The sequence below is a fragment of the Colossoma macropomum genome, unplaced genomic scaffold (genome assembly GCF_904425465.1).
Source record: "Colossoma macropomum unplaced genomic scaffold, Colossoma_macropomum, whole genome shotgun sequence".
NCBI classification, from domain to species: Eukaryota; Metazoa; Chordata; class Actinopteri; order Characiformes; family Serrasalmidae; genus Colossoma; species Colossoma macropomum.
In genome coordinates this window covers 30,013,085-30,034,693 of record NW_023494810.1, presented here as the reverse complement: position 1 = coordinate 30,034,693, position 21,609 = coordinate 30,013,085, and the positions used below count along the sequence as shown (strand labels likewise).

General features: G+C 39.8%; 1 protein-coding gene across 1 annotated transcript in view; it reads left to right on the top strand.

Moving 5' to 3' along the window:
- grm2b (glutamate receptor, metabotropic 2b) overlaps window positions 1-21,609 on the top strand; it is a 45,392-nt gene that overhangs the window by 11,609 nt on the left and 12,174 nt on the right. Inside the window, exon 2 of the mRNA XM_036559920.1 lies at window positions 16,799-17,636. Within this exon, the coding sequence (XP_036415813.1) occupies window positions 16,799-17,636 (838 nt within the window). The remainder of the gene's footprint in view (window positions 1-16,798; window positions 17,637-21,609) is intronic.

Sequence of the window (21,609 nt, the reverse complement as noted above, 5' to 3'; positions counted from 1 at the left end):
GAAGCGATGAAGTGGAGAAAGTCTGTTGAAAGATTGTAAGCTCTTAATCCAGACCACATTTTCATTTGTAGAGGTAGAAGAGGTGAGATTTTATGATTTGAATTTGATGAAAAGGTGTTGTGTGTACAGAAGGTGCCACTTTTTTCAGTTGGCAGTTATGTGATGAAAGTCGAGTTAATGTGGACCAATCACTCATAATATGAGTCATGAATAAAACTACAGGAGAAGGGAATGCTTTGCAACACGGGACTTTAAAAATCCATTATGAAGACTAAACTCCACAGACCAGTAGAGCATGACATGTCTTTTTCATTGAGCCCTGGATCACAATGCTAGCCTTCAGGGAACCGGAGATACGGACCCCGGAATCTCGCACATTTGTATCCGACTCAGGTGCACCCTAGGTGGCCTTGCCGAGACATTTGCCTGCAGCAGGTCCAGAGAGCCGGAGAAATTTACAGGACTTTACAGGATTATAGGGCGTTAAACCCCGTCATTAATGAGACTTTTTTCAGAAAACCAGAGATAATGATGTTCCATATCTGGCATTTGAAGCCCTGTAGATCGGCAAAGAAATGTTAGAATGAAGCCCAACTACACAGGTCAGTAGAGCATGATGAGCCCTTTCCAGCAACCCCTCGCATTGCTAGCCTTCAGGAACCTAGAGGTACAGACCCCAAAATCATCAGGCTCCTCACCTGTTGTCTTCTCTGAGGCGTCCATGTTGTTAGTTTCATAATCAAGTAATCAGTTGACATCAAGCTTAAAGTGTCATCGCCAAGCAGTGAAGTCCACTAGTCTGTTTTGCTAAAGCAAGACAAACTAGGGGTTTAATAATAATAAATAATACATAGGTATTCTGATCTGATAATAAATCTGATCAGAAATCTGATAATAAATGGGTTTTGCTCTTAAAAATGTCCTAAAAGGTCTCTGGTTGGGACCCATGGTTCTAGGCCAGACCTTCAACTGGTACAGAACCTTTACACTGCAGAGAGAAAGGTTTTTCTTGCATATCTCATTAATAAAAAATACTCTTTGAAGAACCATCCATTAAAAGGTTTTTAGTGAACCAAACAGGGTTCTTCTAAGGCAGGGGTCAGCAACCCAAATGTTAAGAAGAGCCATTTTGTCCTTTCAACAAAAAATCAAACCATGTTGGGAGCCACAACATTTAATGTCCATTTTATTGAAGTAACGTTTTACCATCTTGGCAGTAAATCTGTCTCAGTGTGTGTTAACGTACTAGTGTAAGCTAAAAATTATAAACAAAAACACAGACTTACTTTGCTCTGCTTTAAGCTTTAGCTCAGCTGTAGCTGCTTTTCTCGCATCTCCAGCAGGAAACTTTTCCTCTAAAGTAGAAAAGTTTCTTATAAAACGTCTCTCAGCGTTCGATTTTAACAAGGCTGAAGTCGCTTCTCATTCACCAGCTTCTTGTTCTAATTTTCCCGTTCCACCTTAAATGGTGCCTGAGGTGCCAGCATAGAACTGCTGCACCATTTAAGGTGGAATGGAGAATGAGAAGCTGACTTTAGCTTTGCGAGTTTTTAGCGTCTGACAGTTTCTTGTTGCAGATTAAACGTATCAGGAAACCAGTTGGAGTGATTATACATGTAAAGAAGTCCATTCGTCTTTAAATTATCAATGTTCGTCTGAAATCTTTCTCTTTGCTGTTTTGTTAGCTTCTAGCTAGGCGAGATTGTTGTCTGGGTTGCTATGGTGACCAGCAGTCTACGCACCAATCCTCAGGGTTAAAGGGTGAATTAGCAGTTCTACATTATTTCCAGCATTTAAGACCATTTGTTGTTAAATTGTGTTGAACGATCAGCAGAGCTTTATTTTACTGTAAAGGAGGATTATTTTATTTTTACCTAAAATCTAATTCTGCTGTGGAGCCACAACAGAGCAGTAAAAGAGCCGCATGTTGCCGACCCCTGTTCTAAGGCATCGCTCCAAAGAACCCTTGCTGGCACCTTCATTTTTAAGAGTGCAGAGCAGATAAACAGCACTGCTATTAGAGTCAGTGTTGATGAAATGAAGTGTTCTCCCGTTTCCAATCAGCCCCTGTACTCCTCACTGGAATCCTGCAGATTTGAGGGATGATTTCATTTCTTTTTGGCTTCTTGCTCTGAGAACATTTCCGGCCAAATGTTTGTGCGTTTTTCATCTCTGCGCTGTTCGTGCTCGTCAGTGGAGAGCGGGGATTCTTTTTAACTTCTCTGGCTCAGTCTGGAGCCTGCTGTAGCCGTGATGCGGCTGTGTGGGATGTCGGCTGGCGCGGTAGCCGTGGAAACAGATGGGCCTTTCATGTTGAAAGCGGGACGGTACCGGTCACCGTAGTGCGTCACTGGGTTCTCCGCTCTCAGTCAGCTTAAGCGCACACCGAGTCCTGCACGGGGTCAAAGTATGATACCTCTACATCCATCTGGAGCCCTTCACTCTGTATCTCTCTCTATTGGTCCATCTGTCTCAGTGCTCTTTCACTCTCTCTCTCTTTCTCTCTCTCTCTCTCTCTCTCTCTCCCTTTTAACCCCAACTCACTTTCTCTCAGTTCTGTTTTTCTTTGCCTCTTACTATCTTTTTTTCCCATCTCTCTCTCAGCCCCACTCTCTTTTTCTTACTCTCTCTCTCCCTTTTTTCTCCCTTTTCCTTCTTTTTTTATCTTTCTTGCTCCCTTCATCTCTCAGTCTCTTTCCTCTGTCTTCTCTCATCTTCCCTCTCTTCTCTCTCTCTTATCTTTCTTTCACTTTCTCTCTTCTGTCCTCATTCCCCCTCATTCTTTTTTCTTTTCTCTCTTTCCTCTCTCATTTCTCTGTCCCTTCGTCTGTCCCCCTCTCTGTCTCTATCTCTCTCTCTTTGTCTCTTTCTCGCTTTTTGTCTTTCTCTCTCTCTCCCTTCATCTGTCTTTCTCTTCTCCTCTCTCTTTCTCTCTCTCTCTCTCTCTCTCTCTCTCTCTGTCTGTCTCTTCCTCTCTCTTTCTCTCTATGTCTCATTAGTCTGTCTGACTGGTCGTGCTATCACTGGCACAGTGAACTGACTGTCTGACCAACAGCTGGACTATACAGTATATTGTCATAGAAAATCAAGGATGAGACGGTTTGTTGTTTTAATAACATCCCAAGGCTGAGCTATATTATATATATTATATATTGAGAATATTATATAAAACAACAAATAACTTTAAATGCTGGCTTTAGGTTAGAATACAACTTTTAAAATAAACAGTGCTTCCAAAAGTCATTTATTTCAATTCCAGTCGAAATGGCCAGTAGATCATTTTTCATCATCAGGAAAAAAAGCAGAAGACAAATATTTAACAGACAATTACACAGAAGCTTCTGTCTCTCCTTGCCCAAGGTCCAAACATATAAAAGGTATCTCTCTAATTGCTCTAAGCTACAGCCCTATCTTCTTTACTGTAGTCTAATTTCTCTTCAAAAGTAATAGAAGTAAAAGGTCTATCTATAAAAGGTAAAAAGACAAAAAGAAATAAAAAGACTTCACCCGCTGAGTTCTTGAGGAAGGAAGGAAAAGGCTTTCTTCTTTATTGAGCTTGAGTGGCAAGATGGTTCCCGGACAGCCACAATGCAAAGAACATCACAAAACATCCTTTTTTATGTCCTGTTTGGGGTGATGAAGTGATCACCCCTCCCTTTTTACATAATTCCATATCACCTTGGTCCCCATTATATCCAAACTCTGCACATTTCCAAACATACATGTTATCAGTTTTTTTAAAACCATCTTAGCTTGGCTGTACCAAGCCGTCCATCCTCTCAAGGCTACTAATTTCACCATTGCTTTATTGAACTGACTCCAAGAGCTGGTTTCAACAGGTTCTTATCAGCTTACTCTGCTCTTAGAGGGTCAGCTCGCCCTCTTCTTTTACTGCATCAGCAAATGCCCACAGGCTTCTGGACGCTTCTATAGCTTCAGGTACTTTTCAATGTTAAAATCCCCTAAGCAGACAAACTGAGGCCGATCCTTTGTGAGAGGATTATTATTCTTTATTAATCAGCTCCTCCTGCTTTGATTATTGATTACAATATCTAATTCATTTGATTTCAGATTTACAGGAATATTTATTCAAAACTCCGTCAGTTCAACAACTTTTTCTTTTTTTTTCTTGTATTTAGTTCGTCCACCCATTTCCTTTATTACAGCTTCCATTCTTTTCATGAGGCTCGCTTTCAGTTCCTCAAAGAAATTTGCGGACACACCTCCAAAGTTCAGTCTTAGAAGCTGGTTGATCATTTTCTGAAGTAATCAAACCCATTCAGTGGTGTTGAGGTCTGGACTCTGGGGTGGTCAGTCCACTGTTCAGCTTCTTTGTTTGATGTGTCCGTCTCCTTTTCTCAGTGAGGTTCTTCTTGACAGCTACACATCCTTTCAGCCCCATAGAGCTGAGTCGTCTTCTCACAGTGGAAGGATGGACAGAAACACCTGTGGATGTTTTCAGATCTGAAGCAGCTTGATTTTCTCCTCTCTCTCAGAGATGAAAGCTTTAAGTGCTGTTTATCTGATGGGGACAGTTTTGGTGTCTACCAGGTCTTCCAGGTGGTTGTTAGGAGCCCCATTTCCTCTGTTTCCAGTTTTGGACGCTCCTGTTTTTTCATTTATTTTCATTTGACTTTCTCCTTCCTTATCCAAGTGTATTATCTTATATCTGATCCCCTCAGAAATATCTCCAGAAAAATCAATAACATGTAATTAATGGCTGTTTTGACTGGAAACGAAATAAAAGAAGTGGGGTCTCTGACTTTTTCACAGTCCTGTACTTCACCCCATTTGTTTTCATTAGAGCACCAACTTGGTTGAGACAGCAACAGCAAGGTTCTAGGTCCTTGTTATGCTACTTGAACAGAGACGGAAGGAGGTGGACGAATAGAGAGAGAGACAGAAATATATGGCCTCAGTGTTGTCAGGGATTCACTCAGAGCCAGCGGCATTGAACGTGTCACTTTTCCCTGCTGGTGTCTGTCTGAGAAAAATGCAGCGTGATGCAACTCAGTCACACACACACACACACACACACACACACACACACACACACACACACGCAAGTCACCCCCTGCAGGATGGACAGACAGCAGTTGAGGTTATCTCTGTCAAACGCTTCAGTGCTGCCCTGACACACTGCTCTCAAGGTTGGGGATGCCGAGTGGAAAAAAAAAACAGAAGACACGCAAACAGAATATTAATGTCAACAGTGCTGAAGAGTTCTAGTTGGAATCAAAACAGTACATTCTGAATGAACAGTCTGTTTAATCAAAATGCCTGAAAATAAGTCAAAAACGTGGAGACAAAACTGGAGTCCAAAACATAACTAAAAGCTACAGAGAAAATGGGCCTCCTAACAACCACCTGGAAGACCTGGTAGACACCAAAACTGCCCCCATCAGATAAACAGCACTTAAAGCTTTCATCTCTGAGAGAGAGGAGAAAATCAAGCTGCTTTAGATCTGAAAACATCCACAGGTGTTTCTGTCCATCCTTCCACTGTGAGAAGACGACTCAGCTCTATGGGGCTGAAAGGATGTGTAGCTGTCAAGAAGAACCTCACTGAGAAAAGGAGACGGACACATCAAACAAAGAAGCTGAACAGTGGACTGACCACCCCAGAGTCCAGACCTCAACACCACTGAATGGGTTTGATTACTTCAGAAAATGATCAACCAGCTTCTAAGACTGAACTTTGGAGGTGTGTCTGCAGATTTCTTTGAAAATATGAAAATGAGTCCCCTGAAAAGAATGGAAGCTGGAATAAAAGTTGACACAGAGTGGACACACTAAACACTGAAACATATTTTATGAATATTACAGTATATTTAGTTGTTGAAGCTGCTGTGTAATTTTAGTTGCTGTCTAAACAAAAGCCTCTCCATTTTTGTAGTTTTTCACTTTTTGACATCATTTGAAACTACAAACTAATCTTCACAATGTGTAACATCTGATGAACTGACCAGTAGAAATGCTCCAAAATTGCTTAGAATAAAATATCTTTGCATTAACTTGCACTGAAAGTTAAGAATGTTTTTTTCTGCCTTACCATTCTGGAGGTTCACAGTTTTCTTCCTAAAGCGACATGTTTCCTGCTTTTTTCCTGATGCTGAAATGTGTAAATACACAATTTGATTAGCAGTTTCAAGTCTGCATTTGAATTTGAAAAAACGTCTGGAATTTACTGCCATACACGCTGAAAAAAGATGCCACCATCAGGTGAGAGGAAAGACTGCAGTGTATTGGCTGGCTGGCTTGTTAAACGATCTGCAAAAGTCTAAAGATTCCTTGAAGAAGCAAGATTACTACAAAATGACAGTGTAGTGTACCGCACTCTGGTTACGAAGTTAGCTAACGTTCAAGACCCTTTCTTCTCTAACTAGACCTGCACTGAGAACATTGAGAATCAGCCATTTTGACATAATGGAATACTCCTTCATTGAGGGCCATAGCAAAGGCGCATGCCTCATATTTCAAAAGACTCTAATGAATTTAATATCAATAGACATGAAACACAATAAATATTCGGGGGGAAGAGATGGTTCTTCATGGGATCTTTAATAAAGGTAATTGTTCTATGTGGAACCATGCTTAACCCTCTATTGCATGGTGTTGCCATATGGCAACAATTAATTTATATCAATTTTACTAAAAAGCAGTAATATGCAATCTGTGTTTTCCTATTTAATTGTGGAAAAATGGTCTTTTACTTTAAACAGATAAATAATTTATGACCTCACATGACCAGGAATTCTTATTATGATGTCGTTATTATCGTATATTCCAAATACCAATTGAAATTGTATTCATTTTCAACATTTGTAAATATTGGGTCGTACATTTCACTAAGAATTGGATTTGTTTGGTCTCTTTTTTAATAAATGTATGTTTTTAGAGAAAAATTAGATTTTATGGCACTATGGCACGACTGCGCATTGTTGCCATATGGCAACAATTTTCCAAATACCCCACTTAATTATTTTTTTTTTTCAAATATTTCCATTATTTAAGCAATTTTAAATTTTAAATACACATTAGGACATTTGTATCATGTTTAAGTAATAATTCATGCAATAGAGGGTTAAATGGCTCTTCGCATGGTGAAATGGTTCTTCAGACTGATGATGTGTTGTATATGGTTCCTTTTTGAAAATGGTTCTATCTGGCACCAAAGAGGGTTCTGTTATTGTTATGATGTCAAGCTTGCAACAATAGAAGAACCCTTTTCGTGCTTAATATAACCATATACAACACTCACTCCATCTGAAGAACCATTTCACCGTACAGAGAACCATTTAAGCATGAATTGGTTCTATATTGAACTCATAGTTCTAAATAGAAGCATTGCTGATCCTCACTGTATATGTAAAGCTAAACTCAGTCCACCCACAGACTCAGCAGATATCATACAGACCGGGCGGCTGAAACAGTGTTCCGATCATGAGCGAACTCACACTTGTCTCCATGAATCATGTTTCCTCCGTTTCTCCTCTCTGGGCGAGTGAGAAGTCCCATCTCCGCCGGGTCTGAACCCACTGGGCCCCTTAAACATGACTGTCACACAGAGTTAGGCACGTGTCTGCTGAACACATCAGATCTAATGTCCGTCAGCCTGGAGGCTAGCCCATGCTACGCTAACCACTGTTTATTGGCCGATGGCTGTCACATGACTTTACTGTACTACCAGAGTTATAGTATTATGACCCTATTGACCACTGCTCATTGGCCCATATCCTACGGGGCCTATAATGCTACTAGCCAATGAGGTTCACTTATAAAATTTGTGCATTGTTATACATCAAAAACAGTCATAATTCATTTTACACAACCATTTTCTAACCTATCTCTATCTCTTACTGTTAAACAGGCTGTTTAGGTTACCGTCGTATGCAAAATATTTTTGTTAATTTTCTAAGTGACAATAAATGAACACATCCTCCACAGCAGGGGTGTCTGATGTCCAACTCCAGGGCCAAATGCGTCATGTGGACAGATTTTAATTGTGCCATGGTTTCTGTTTGTGTAATAAGCCAGTCGGCCAATATATCACAGGTTTTATTTTCACCTGATGGTGGCAGTGTTACTGCAAAATGACAGTATAGTGTATTGCACTGTGGTTGTGAAGTTAATCAACGTTTACAATCCTTACTTTTCTAACTAGACCTGCACTGAGAACATCGAGAATCAGCCATTTTGGTGAGAATTTTGAATACTTTTTCATTGAGAGCCATAGCAAAAGCACATGCCTCATATTTCAAAAGACTGTAATGAATTAAATATCAATAGACATGAAACACAAGGACGTTACAATAAAAATTCAGGAGAAGAGAGGGCAGAGAAACTAGAGCAACTTCTTATCAAAGCAAATTCAGTAGTTCAGTGAATATTTAACCCTTTAGGCCTGAAAAAAAACACGGCTATTTATGCCATTTAATCTGCTGTTCTTATTTAATAAGGTGAGTTCTGAATGTTGTTGCTGCATTTATTTGACATGTAAAGATCATGAAGTAAAAAAATGTGAACGTATAGATTTTTATTTAGTGTCACAAATTATTAGCAAGTAAACACTTGAATAGGAATGTACTTAAAACATTAGCCACGTAAAATTATTACTGTGGATAAACAAATCAGTGATCTGCAATCCAGCAATAAAAGAAGCCCTGTGCATCTTTTACACAGTGATAGGAAACACAGCAGCTCACAGAAAGCTCTGACCTTGCGTGCACTGTAACTCTTCTGGTGGCAGATTTTTATGCATTTAAGGGGTCAATGCCAAATTCTCAGAGTGGATCATCAGCAAGATGTTTGGTTCAGTTCATCGCTCAACATTAGAATTTCCACATTTTAAGAATGTAATACTTTGAATCATTTGTGGATAAAATTTCAGCCCTTGGTTATTCTGACATGCTTGAGACATTCTTCTCAAAATGCTAAACTAGATAAATAGAAATTGTGCACCAAAATTAGCAGAAAATGTTATATTTAAGTTTGTTGCCTCATATAAAAAAGTTCAAAGACCTGTATGAAGTCCGGTGTTATGTAGTCAGCATTATGCTCTTATTAGGTGTTTCCAGGTCTAAGCTGTTTTTTCTATAAGGAAAATGAAATTAGTTTTACAAAAATTGATGCTATCATGTCTTGTAGTAAACTAAAACATTCCAAAGCCCATACGATTTGTCCCATGTACATTTTCCTCCAAGTGTCACTGGATCTTCTGAATTATGAGGTTGTTTAGCAGTCAAATTACCAATAATACTAAATACATACTACAAGCAAGCTAACGGTCCTGTTCAATAAATGACATCGCATGAAAAAGTGTAGCAACTACTTCAACTTCAACGCTATTATAGACCAACGCCAGCTGCTCAAACTGCAGGCCACAACCACCAAAGCAACTCAACCACAACGTTTCATTAAGCTTGCTTTCTTTTGTGTGGGGTATTTTGGTGAGGTTGCCAGTCTTATGATGTCAGTTCAGTACAATAGTCAGAATTTGGCTGACTTAACAGCTTTGTGTTCGGAAGACTGGAGGAAAAATGTCTGTACGGCAAAATGTATCAGTTTTGGGACATTTTAGTTTACCACAGGATACGACGCTGCGATTTTCCAAAAGGCCGCTCACTTTCCCCATAGAGAAAACCAGCTTAGACCTGGAGCTCTTCATATTAGCATGATGCTAACTACAGAACGACGACGCTAATTCAGATGTGTTTAGCCCTGTTTTAATTCTCCTTTTAACTTTCTCTCGCCCACTTTCGACTCACCACTCGGATGTGCGTCACACCGATGGTACATAAGTGTCCACTCAGTGCAGAAGGGGAGGAGGGGACAGTGAGGAGCGGATTATTCAAACAGAATGCACTCACCCTCAGCAGGTTAGCCTCAGCGAGCTAATCGGCTAGCCATGCAAACTTTGCAGTGCAAGAGGTTTGAGTATAATGTACGTGTGTGTGAATAATCGCTTTGTCTGGCAATAAACTGGGAGCAGAACTGGGGTGAAAGCCTTTTGTTTTGTTCTTGTTAGCCATGTAGCCTTTAGCATGCTAACTAGCCAGCTAGCAGAATAAAGTGAATAAGTTGTATCAGCAGCTGTGAATAACAGATGGAGTAGTTTGTAACACAAAGTCCAGCAAATTGAATGTGATGGTTTTGAAACATTAAGCAATTTAAAGTAGTTTATTGCTGTAGCTTATAAATAGCTTTGTCTGCCATTATTTTTGGGTTTGAAGAGGGAAGTGTGTCAGGACGCAATGATTTCTGGGCAAGTTCTGCTGCTGAAGTTGACACTGGTGTTCCCTCGACCCCTCACCCCTCCAAGGGCACATCTAACACCCTTCACTTGAGCTAATAAAGTAATGGAACAGACCTTAAGATGGCGCTGAGGAAGAAATGATGAGGCCAAGTGGACGAAGGTTTGTTAAAACCGGTATTGAACTGTGGGGTATAACTCCAGCAGAAATGGGTGGTGCTAAACTGCTGCAGGCTAAATGGCCAGATATACAGTAGCATGCAAAAGTTAGGGCACCCCTGGTTAATCACACGTTTTGTTGATTTTCTACAAAAACAAAAGGTATGGTACACATTATCACTGCTATCGGAACAAAACCTCGTATCTCCAAAATGAGAACTTTACAGGAGAAAGAAAAAACATACCTTATTTTTAATGTAAGTCAATGGAACCAGACTTTTTTCCCAGAAATTTTGGGCTGTTTCTTTTGGTCCATTCATCATGGAATTTACACACAATGTAAAGGGCAACATGTATTTTCAAAATATGTCAAAAACTGAAAAACGACAGCAGCATTATATTTTATGTCCTCAGTAGAGGATGCATTAGAAAATCAACAAAACATGTTATTTGACCAGGGTGCTCAAACTTTCGTGCACAACTGTATGTAAAGCTGTTGGTTTTTGTGACATTACAAAAGCAATAAATGGGCAGCTTTGCTTCCACATACATGCATACACTGTATGAATGCTAATATTGGGCCAATATCTCCTATTTGAAAGATCCTGAGAAAAAGTCTATATCAGATTCATGACGTGTTCTTAAACCACAGAACTGTTCTCACCTTTGTGCTCTTGATTGTGTGTAGATTCTGTTCTTACCTAAGAACAAATCCCAAATAAGAACACATTGGTGAATGTCAGACTCTTCGTAAAAGCTGCATAAGTGGGTTTTAAGACGAAACCTCTTCTTAAGAACGGTAATTGAGGCCTTAGGTGTACATATTACATCACCTTTATTCCAAAAAAGTGAGGAACATAGTTTTTTTGATATGTGCCCTTTAAGATCCCTCCACAAATACTCTATATGCCTGTTACATGACTTGTTTTTGGCAAGCAAGATGCAGTCATGTTCTTTGGCACAGTGCTTGAGGTGGAACACTTCCAGGGTGATATTTGTATCACAGTTTTTGGCCATAAACCCAATCTTGAATGGGAAATATAAAAGTGATTTTTCAACGTTGGCTGCCGAGCCAGCAGCAGCGTAGTAAACAGCAGACGCATAATCCTGGAGTATAAGATTATTTCAGCTTTCAATGATGGAATCATGCTGGCATGAAAAATCCCTTATCCGCACACCTATATGTGGCACACAGAGGCAGATAGCATGACCACAACAGCGGCGTGTGTCTGAGGGCTGAATAGATTCGCTTCAGGTGGAGCTCGAAAATTGGAATTCTAAATTGGAATTTGAATCGGGGGAGAATAAATTGCATGAAGCCCTTGGGAACGTTGTTGCCCGATTTAGTCTACTGAACACTGGTAAGTCCTGTTCTTTTGACTCTGTAGGGCCTGAAAGGATTGAACATCCCCCAGTTGTAAGAATGCTGACCCAGGGTCAGCTCCACCTGCCTGAATAATTGCAGAATGAAAAGCAAAAAGTGACCCTAAATCAGCACAATTGCGCTCATACATATGGACACTGCAGTGAGGCGTCTGATGCAGTATGTTCAGCCCCCAGACTCTGGATTTCCGTCATTATCCTGCACTCCCTGTGGGCCTAATTGTCACTTCAAATTGCACAGCTAGCAGCTTCCCAGAATTCCGCCACACAGCTCCTCCAGCGATTGCTCGGCACCTCTGGGAAATAAGAATGCGCAGGAAGTATCCAACTGAATGTACAGCACTTTTACAGCCACGGTGAATTAAACGTTCATGAGCAAACTGTAACCAGAACAGAGCAGGGTTTAGAAGGTTAGCGTGGTGGCGCTTGTATTTTGTGCTCTGGAATAGCCGCATGAATGACAGTAGCTGGAAAGTTACAAAATTATTGCTAACACTTTATTTGGATGGTCCACTGTAGATTCTTTGTAAATGTTCAGTATATTGTTAAGTAACATTCAACTGAATAGTCATTAAATGCCACTGAACTTGAAGTTGAATGTAACTTAGATGGTTCACTATAGATGTCTTGTAAACGCTCAGTCTGCTTTTCAATAACATTCAACTAAATACCCATTAAATTCAACTGAACTTGAAGTATTAAATCTATTCCTAACCCTAAATCTAACCTTAACCTTAACCTCAAGACAAAACCTGCATCTACTCCTAACCCTAACCCTAACCATAATATTGTTGGTAATCAACTGAGGACCACCAGAAACGTTGTTAATGATTTAAGTAGCTGTAGAGCATCTATAGGGGACCATCCAAATAAAGTGTGACCAAATTATTTTTCAACATTTCTGCATTCAGAGTCGTTTGGTGTGAAATGCTCTGTTCTAGAGAAACCTAGCAAGTCAGAGTTGTTCACAGTGGTGGTGATAGGAACCAGGGGTCGGATTCACAAAAGCCTTCTTAAGAAAAAACCTGCAAAGGTTCTTAAGACAAACACTAAGCAGTTCATAATAATGGGCCTCATTCACCAAAATCCTCCTAAGTTTTTTTCTTAAATATGTTCTTGTTAAAGATCCCAAGATAAAGTCTACGTCAGATTGATGACGTGTTCTTAAATCTCAGAACTGTTCACACCTTTGTGCTCTGGAGTGTGTGTAGATTCTGTTCTTACAGTCTTAAATAAGATGGTTCTTCAAGGGTTCTTCAGTAAAAACAATCGTTTTTACACTCAAAAAAAGTACACTCAAAGAACAATTTGCATTATTAAAGTGTTCTTTGGATCGTGAAAGGAACTGATGGAGAATGTGTTGTGTATGGTTCTATAGAGAACCTTTTTGAAAAGGGTTCTATATAGCACTCAAAAGGGTTCTTCTATTGTTACAATGTCAAGCTTGTAATAATAGAAGAACCCTTTTGGTAGCTATATAGAACCCTTTTCACAAAGGTTCTCTATAGAACCATGTACAGCACATTCTCCATCAATTTGATAAACCCTTTCATGATGCAAAGAACCCTTTAATCATGCGAAGGGTTCTTTGAGTGTTCATGGTTGTATATAGAACTAATTACTTTACTAAAGAACCCTTGAAGAACCATCGGTTTTAAGTGTGTACCTAGGAAACAGTCCCAAGTAAGAAAACATTGGTGAATGTCAATCACGAAAACTATGTAAGTGAAAGAAATTTCGGTAACACTTTCTATGAATGTCACCTTTGTAAGCATCTATAAACACATTCATAACATGTTATAATGCATTCCTAAGGCATTATAAACATGGCTATAAATATTTATAAAAATGCATTACACATTATAGCCATGCTTATTATGCATTATGAATTGTTAACGTAATACATTATAAGTACTGTTAATAACAAATTATAAGAGCTCATAAGTTGTATTAGTCCGCTCTAAGTAAAGTGAAGCGTACTGTACTAAAGCCTCCTCCAGTGTTCAGAGTGAGGCTACAAGTTGAAGTATTTACTGAAGAATTTACTGAAACACTTCAACGTACAAAGTACAGCACATCACAGGCTTCAAATGTCAGAGTTTAAACTAGTGCTGCCATCAGTGTTTTACCCAGTGTGGGAAAGGTAATGTTCACCACCATTAGCTTGGTATTTGTCTTTACTTTACGCTCTCCAAGCTGGGACTGACTTCTTTGACACTGACAGTATAACATGTTATTAACACTATTTATAATGCATTATATTAACAATTCATAATGTATAATAAACATGGCTATAAAGTGTAATTCATTTTTATAAATGTTTATAATCATGTTTATAATGCCGTATGAATGCATTATAAAATGTTATAAATGTGTTTATAGATGCTTACAAACGTGACATTCATAGAAAGTGTTACCGAAATTTCTTCTAAAGAACAGTTTGTGAAAGAGGCCCAATATTCTTAAATACAATTAAATTCTTGAAAAAAAATAAGTTCTCAAATATTCTCTTGGGATAATCTTGTTTTATTATTTAGGCTACATTGCATTTTACCACGTACCAAGATACATTTTGAATTTGTATTAACTGTTATTTCTGTGATGTAGTTTAATCCGCTCAGAGGAGCAAAATGGATGAAAAACATCAAACCAAGCGTTTAAAATTTTTGGGCACATAAGAAATAAAGATGATGGTGGAAGACACAGCCAACAGGAAAAAATCCTCATTGGAAAATATGATAATTGGGTGACGGACGAGGACGGGCAGGAGCAGCAGAGGCAGCATCTATGATAAATTTAGATGCTCAACTTGTCAACTCTTACAGCCTGAGACGAGTATGAGGCTGTCATAAGGTTACGAAATCATTTAAGAACGTAACATTTTCAGGATCACCACCTGTTCTTAGAATTATTCCTAAGAAAATAGTTAAGAAAAGACAATAAGAAGTTATTTGAAGAATAACAAATTCTCGTAACCTTTTCTTAAGAATGAAGTTAAGAAAAAACACATTTCAGAAGATCTTCTTTCTTAACACACTTTCATGAATCTGGCCCCTGATGTCTAAATGCCTCTAGCAGATATCTCACAGAATGTTATTACTTGAAATGGTGCTGTTTGACCTAAAACCAAGTTATTCATTGATTCATGGCAGAGTGCTGTGAGGCAAAATAGTCCTATGGAAATCTATTGAGTCAGTAAGTTTCTCTAAAATGAATCACTTCACATCAAAACACTCTGAATGACTGTTTACATCTCACTCACTAAGTTATGCTGAAAGTTTGAAAAACTGGTGGAATTAACATTTTTTCAGACGTTACCTTCAGGCAGTCGTTATAGCGAAACACAGATGGTAGATTTGATCACTGAAATTCAACCTGTTTCAAAAGGGGATCATGCCCTGCGGTTAACATGACTGTAAGCCGCTAACACAATTCCTTATCTGTTGTTTTTTTGTTGCAGCCGTTATCTCGAACCATCAGAATTAGACCTGCCTGAGTTCCGTGGATGAGCAGGTAGAAATGATCGACTTAGATGAGTTAGATAACGAGTACAGATGGAGGCTTTGTAGCATCAGTATCCTATCTCCTCTCCCTGCCCAGCAGATGCACCCAGAGGCAATTGTGTCCAAGACCAGGCAATGGACAGTCACACAAACTGGATTGCATGTCAACAAGTTTTGCAGAGGGCCATTGGCACTTTTGTTTATCTGTCTAAATCGATTTGTTTCACGAGTCGATGTGGTGGTGATAACTGGAGGTGTGGAGGAGACTCTCACTGGCTCTTATAGTGCCTGATACTCAGAACCTAGGTAACTACACCGATCACGCATAACATTATGATCCTTGTTTCTGTGCTCATTGTCCATTTTATCAGCTCCACTTACTATATAGGTGCACTTTGTAGTTCTACAGTTACAGACTGTAGTCCATCTGTTTCTCTGCATACTTTGTTAGCCCTCTTTTACCCTGTTCTTCAGTGGTCAGGACCCCCATGGACCCTCACAGAGCAGGTTCTATTTGGGTGGTGGATCATTCTCAGTACTGCAGTGACACTGACGTGGTGGTGGTGTGTTAGTGTGTGTTGTGCTGGTCTGAGTGGATCAGACACAGCAGTGCTGCTGGAGTTTTTAAACTCTGTGTCCACTCACTGTCCACTCTATTAGACACTGCTACCTTGTCAGTCCACCTTGTAGTTGTAAAGTCAGAGACGATAGCTCATCTGCTGCTGCACAGTTTGTGTTGGTCATCCTCTAGTCCTTCATCAGTGGTCACAGGACGCTGCCCACAGGACACAGTTGGCTGGATATTTTTGGTTGGTGGACTATTCTCAGTCCAGCAGTGACACTGAGGTGTTTAAAAACTCCAGCAGCACTGCTGTGTCTGTTCCAGTCAGACCAGCACAACACACACTAACACACCACCACCATGTCAGTGTTACTGCAGTGCTGGGAATGATCCACCACCCAAATAGTACCTGCTCTGTAAGGGGTCATGGGGGTCCTGACCACTGAAGAACAGGGTAAAAGGGGGCTAACAAAGTATTCAGAGAAACAGATGGACTATGGTCTGTAACTGTAGAACTACAAAGTGCACCTATATAGTAAGTGGAGCTGATAAAATGGACAATGAGCGTAGAAACAAGGAGGTGGTCATAATGTTATGCCTGATCTGTGTATCTCTATGTTCTCTTGCAAGTTTTGTAACTGCGAAACAGTTTGCAGGGTGGACCAGTTTCCCACAGCCATGCCCATAGAAGACATCTACACAGTGAAGTTCTGTTCATTTTTATAGCTCACAGTAAGTGATACTGTGTCGTACAAGTCTGCAAGACCTTTATGAATACCTGGATGTGGTTTGAGCTGAGTGAGAGAAGTTTTGGAGTTGGAAAAGATTTGGTTCTAGTGTTTCTCAACTATATTAGCCTAGTAGCTCCAGCAACAACCAAAAGATGCACCAAACATGTCTTAGCTGATCTTTTTTTCTATCTTCCATCGATCTTTCCAGGTGGCCAACCTGCTGCGGCTCTTCCAGATCCCCCAGATCAGCTATGCCTCCACTAGCGCCAAGCTAAGTGATAAATCCCGCTATGACTACTTCGCCCGAACCGTGCCACCGGACTTCTACCAGGCCAAAGCCATAGCAGAGATCTTGCGCTACTTCAACTGGACCTACGTGTCCACAGTAGCCTCTGAGGGTGACTATGGTGAAACAGGCATCGATGCCTTCCAGCAAGAGGCGAGGGTGCGGCAAATCTGCATCGCTACATCGGTCAAAGTCAGCCGTTCTATGAACCGGATTAACTACGAGACGGTGATCCGTTCGCTGCAGCAAAAGGCCAATGCCAAAGTGGTCATCCTCTTCACCCGCAGTGAGGATGCGAGGGAGCTGCTGGTGGCAGCTGCACGAATGAACGTCACCTTCATTTGGGTGGCCAGTGATGGGTGGGGGGCGCAGGAAAGTGTGGTGCACGGGAGTGAGAAGGCAGCTAATGGGGCCTTCACCATCGAGCTAGCGTCCTACTCCATCCGCGAATTTGAGGACTACTTCACCAAACTCACACCCGAGCTGAACACCCGGAATCCCTGGTTCCGGGAGTTCTGGGAGCACAAGTTCGGATGCCGTCTGCATGAGCCGGGTTGTGCCAGCCACAGTCTGAGGGATGGTTCATTCAAGCCAGAGTCAAAGATCATGTTCGTCGTGAACGCAGTCTACGCCATAGCCCACGCGCTGCATAATATGCGGCAGGCAGTGTGCCCCAACACCACCCGGGTATGTGATGCCATGAAGCCCGGCAATGGCAAGAGGTTCTACCGTGAGTTCATCCTCAAGACCAAGTTCGATGGTAAGGAACATTAGTGACAATCATTTACAATACAGTGCAAATGTCAGACTTTATTTACTTAATTTCCAGACAAAATGGCCGTTAAGCACAAGTTATTAATATTTTCAGGAGATATTTCTGAGGAGATTAGATGAAAGATAATCCACTTGCACAAGGAAGGAGAAAATCTAAGTAAGTGAAAAACAGGTGTCTCCAAAACTGGAGTTCAAAAAATGATTACAACATAGAGAAAATGGGACTCCTAACAACCACCTGGAAGAACTGGTAGACCAAGCAAGACCAAAACTGTCCAGCACTTAAGGCTTTCCATATTTGAGAGAGAGGAGAAAGTCAACCTTCACACTTGCTTCAGATAAGTGCCAAGAATAGGAATGTGAATTCCACTAATTTTAATATTCACAGATCCATAAGAGTTAATGAATGTGTACTTGATAAATCACATGGAAGAAAGAACAACCACCAAAACTTTGGCTGAAATGAATGTAGAGCTGTAGGTTTACCTCTTTTGGTATATGCAGTGGTGTTGCACCAAAATTTCTATTCAAAAAAACAGCCAAGGGATTTCATGTTAAAAGAATAACAGAAGCTACTTCTTCAGATGAGCTAATAAGCTAAAATTCAGCTAACCACAACAACACTGGATGCTGATAAGGACTCGTCGTCTTACAGGTGGACAATGTGCTAACATGGTAGTTAGTCAGAGAAATGTGTGTTTAGTGTTTCTGAACCAACTTAACATCAGCTAAAGCAGTTAGCCCAGTTAGCGCTAATGCCAGAGCAAGCCGCACTATTTGGCCTTGATTAACAACGTGCTTCCTTAGCAACATGCTCATGTTTTGTAGTAGCAAAGTGTGATATAATGCACTTACTTGCAAATACAATTAACGGACTTAATTGCAAAATTTTCTACACTTTACAGTCCAGTTAAAACATGAAACTGTCATGTCACTGAATTGTTAGCAGAGACGTTTTCTCTATCTTACTTTGATAGAATGTAACAAAGACTCGAATAGTAATTTCAGTATTCTAATCCTCGTACCTCAAACAGTTAAGGAGTACTCAAGTACCCATACACATCCTTAGTAAATAACATTTTTTAATAATCATGGAAAAAGAAATTTTGCAAACAAAGAAGCTGCTGGTGTTCTCAGAACAATGGGCTGACCGCCCCAGAGTCCCAGTCCTCAGCGTCGCTGAATGTGTTCGGGATTACTTTAATGCTAAACCAACTTTTTAGACTGAACTTTGGTGATGTGGAATAATGCAGATTTCTTTGAAAAACCGAAAGCAAGTCATCTGAAAAGAACAGAAGCTGTAATAAAGGTAAAGAGCGAACACACTAAATACTGAAAAATGCGATATTATGTTTAGTTGTTGAGGCGTCTGTGTAAATATATGTTTTCTGCTTCTTTCCCTATGTAGAAAAATAAATAATTAGCGTTTAGAGGCCATTTTGATAGGTAAATAAATAAATGAGGGGTGGTCTCTGGTGGTCTGTGCGCAGTACTATACATTAAAAGGATACGTCGCCCAAAATATTAACTTGGCTAGCGAGAACTGAAAGCCACCGGGGTCCAGTTAACACAATCCCATTTGCATAATGCTAATTGGCACCCACTGGCTTTCATTCATTACGTGTGAAGTATTCCCATTATAAAGATGCGAAAGCTGATTCATTCAACATTCAGTCATCACTCAGATCAATGGATCTTGTTGTATGCAGTTTTCACTGCTGATAGAAAAGATGAGATGAAACTTTAATTATCGGGTTATCAGACAGTCCCTCTCAGAGAAAAACTGCTGCTAGGTTAAGAATAACAATCATGCAGTGGAGATTGACTCAGCTACAGCCTGCAAGAACAAAGATGCTGATTTATCCACGATGAGTCTTTGAAATGTTAGTGTTTTCCACCATTAAAGGAAACACTTTAGGAAAATCAGGGGTATACATCAGAGATAATGCAAGCAGATTCAGTGCAGAAGCACACTGATGTTGTTTCATCTCTAGTCAAGCCTGAAACGCTAATTAATCCGCTCCACAGCTGTTTTTTTTTATTTTGAAGTTATTTTAATCGATTTGGATTGATTTAGCTGTGGCCTTTGGCCACTAATAAAGAGCTTGTTTTACACACTGTTTAAATGAGTGCAGATTAAAGTTGTCCAGTTTCCATCCAGCAGCTGATGCGAGTTAGCAACCAGTGCTCAGAACTTCACAAACAGTACTCAGCTGAAGGCAGCATCTCCTGGCCGATAAATGTGTAGGCGCTACTGACGAAACTGTACTACAAGTGAGCCGTTTTTAAATCAGCACTGCCTTTTTACTAAGCTTGGACGATGGACGTACGATTGTGGTCTGCAGAATTATTGTGATAAACAGTATCATTGTGGTCCAAATTCAGTTATGAAGCTTTACAGAGCATCACTAGATAGCTTGCATTTTCCCTGATAGTAATATAATTTCCATATAATTACTAATGGGACTAGCTTGTAAAATTACTTAATCATTTATAATGGAAACTATATTCTGCACAAATGGCTTGTAACAGTAGTTATTTGCATTCAGTTGGTTGGAAACCGAACTACAGGCAAATTGGTGGTTTAGCACCCTTCCCCTGGACAAGCTTGTCCATGTAACTGTCTACTGAAGAGCAGATCACAGAGTACTAATTTATTTCCCCAGAATGCTTTGCCAGAGTGAAAATCTACATTATAATCTTTCTACGTTTTGAAAGTATGTACAGTACAATGCAAAGTCAGAGAGTATCTTTTATCATTAACATTCCAGTCAAAATGCCCAGTAATTACAAATATATATTAGTTCTTGTACTACTTGACCTTTCTGCTGCTACACCATACTACAGGACAGATATGAAAATGGGTTGGACTGCCAGGAAACGTTCTTTTTGTTTAACTGGTAGAATGTACTTTCTTACTTTTGGTGACCAGGTGTCTAATAGTATGAAATTCCTTATGGTGTTCCACAGGGTTACATTCTTGGCCCCCTTCTGTTCTCTCTCTCTCTATGCTGCCATTTGATCCAATTATTAACAAATATAGCATCGATTTTCATAGCTGCCCAGACGACACCCAGCTTTACATATCTATTAAGCCAGACAGTAATACTGCTCTGAACACTCCGTCTAGCTGCAGAGCCAATATCATTAACTGGATGAATAGAACCGTCCTTAAATGTATTCATTCAAAGTGGTTTGATGTGAAATGTGAATTGTTCACATTGGTGCTGATAGAAACCAGATGTATGAAGAATGTTATGTCTCTAAAGGCTCCCTGACAGAAAGTTGTTTATACTGAAATTGCTACAAATATCCTGATGTCGCAGTTTTAAGAAAGTGTCGAGAGAAGTTAATGACCTAAACCATTTGATGTCCATTCATGGCAGAGAGGTGAATGCAATGTGCTGTAAGCCAAAATAATACTCAGAGTTACTTTTTGAGATTTACTACTATTGCATATGAAAATTTAGTGTACGTTCACTGATGGTTTTGGATGGTAGTGATAGTGAAAAGTAGGATAACGTTTATGTGTTTATGGTTTTCCAACACTGAAGAATGAATAACTCATACTTAAAAGCCGTTTTGACTGGAAATTGACTAGAAAGGGTGCACAAAACACTTTTGCACAATATTGCATGAGTGAAATTAAGTAGTTGATGTTCTGTTTTTGTAGCTTATAATTAAGTAAAATCCTTTCAATTGTATACTTTTTGAATTAGAATTTGAATAAGATTAGAATGAATGAATTGCACAAAGAGAATAGTTAAATAAAGGATGAAGCAAGAAAAAATGACTGATTTTGCATGAAAGAGAATGAAAGAACAGTAATTTACATAATACTGGCACTTATTTGAATTATTGCAGTATGTGGTAATGTCAGTATAATAATATCAAGTCTACTTTTCACCAAATTCTGTTGCTCAACCTTAAGTTGCTTCTTGGCCTGTTTCTATTCTGTA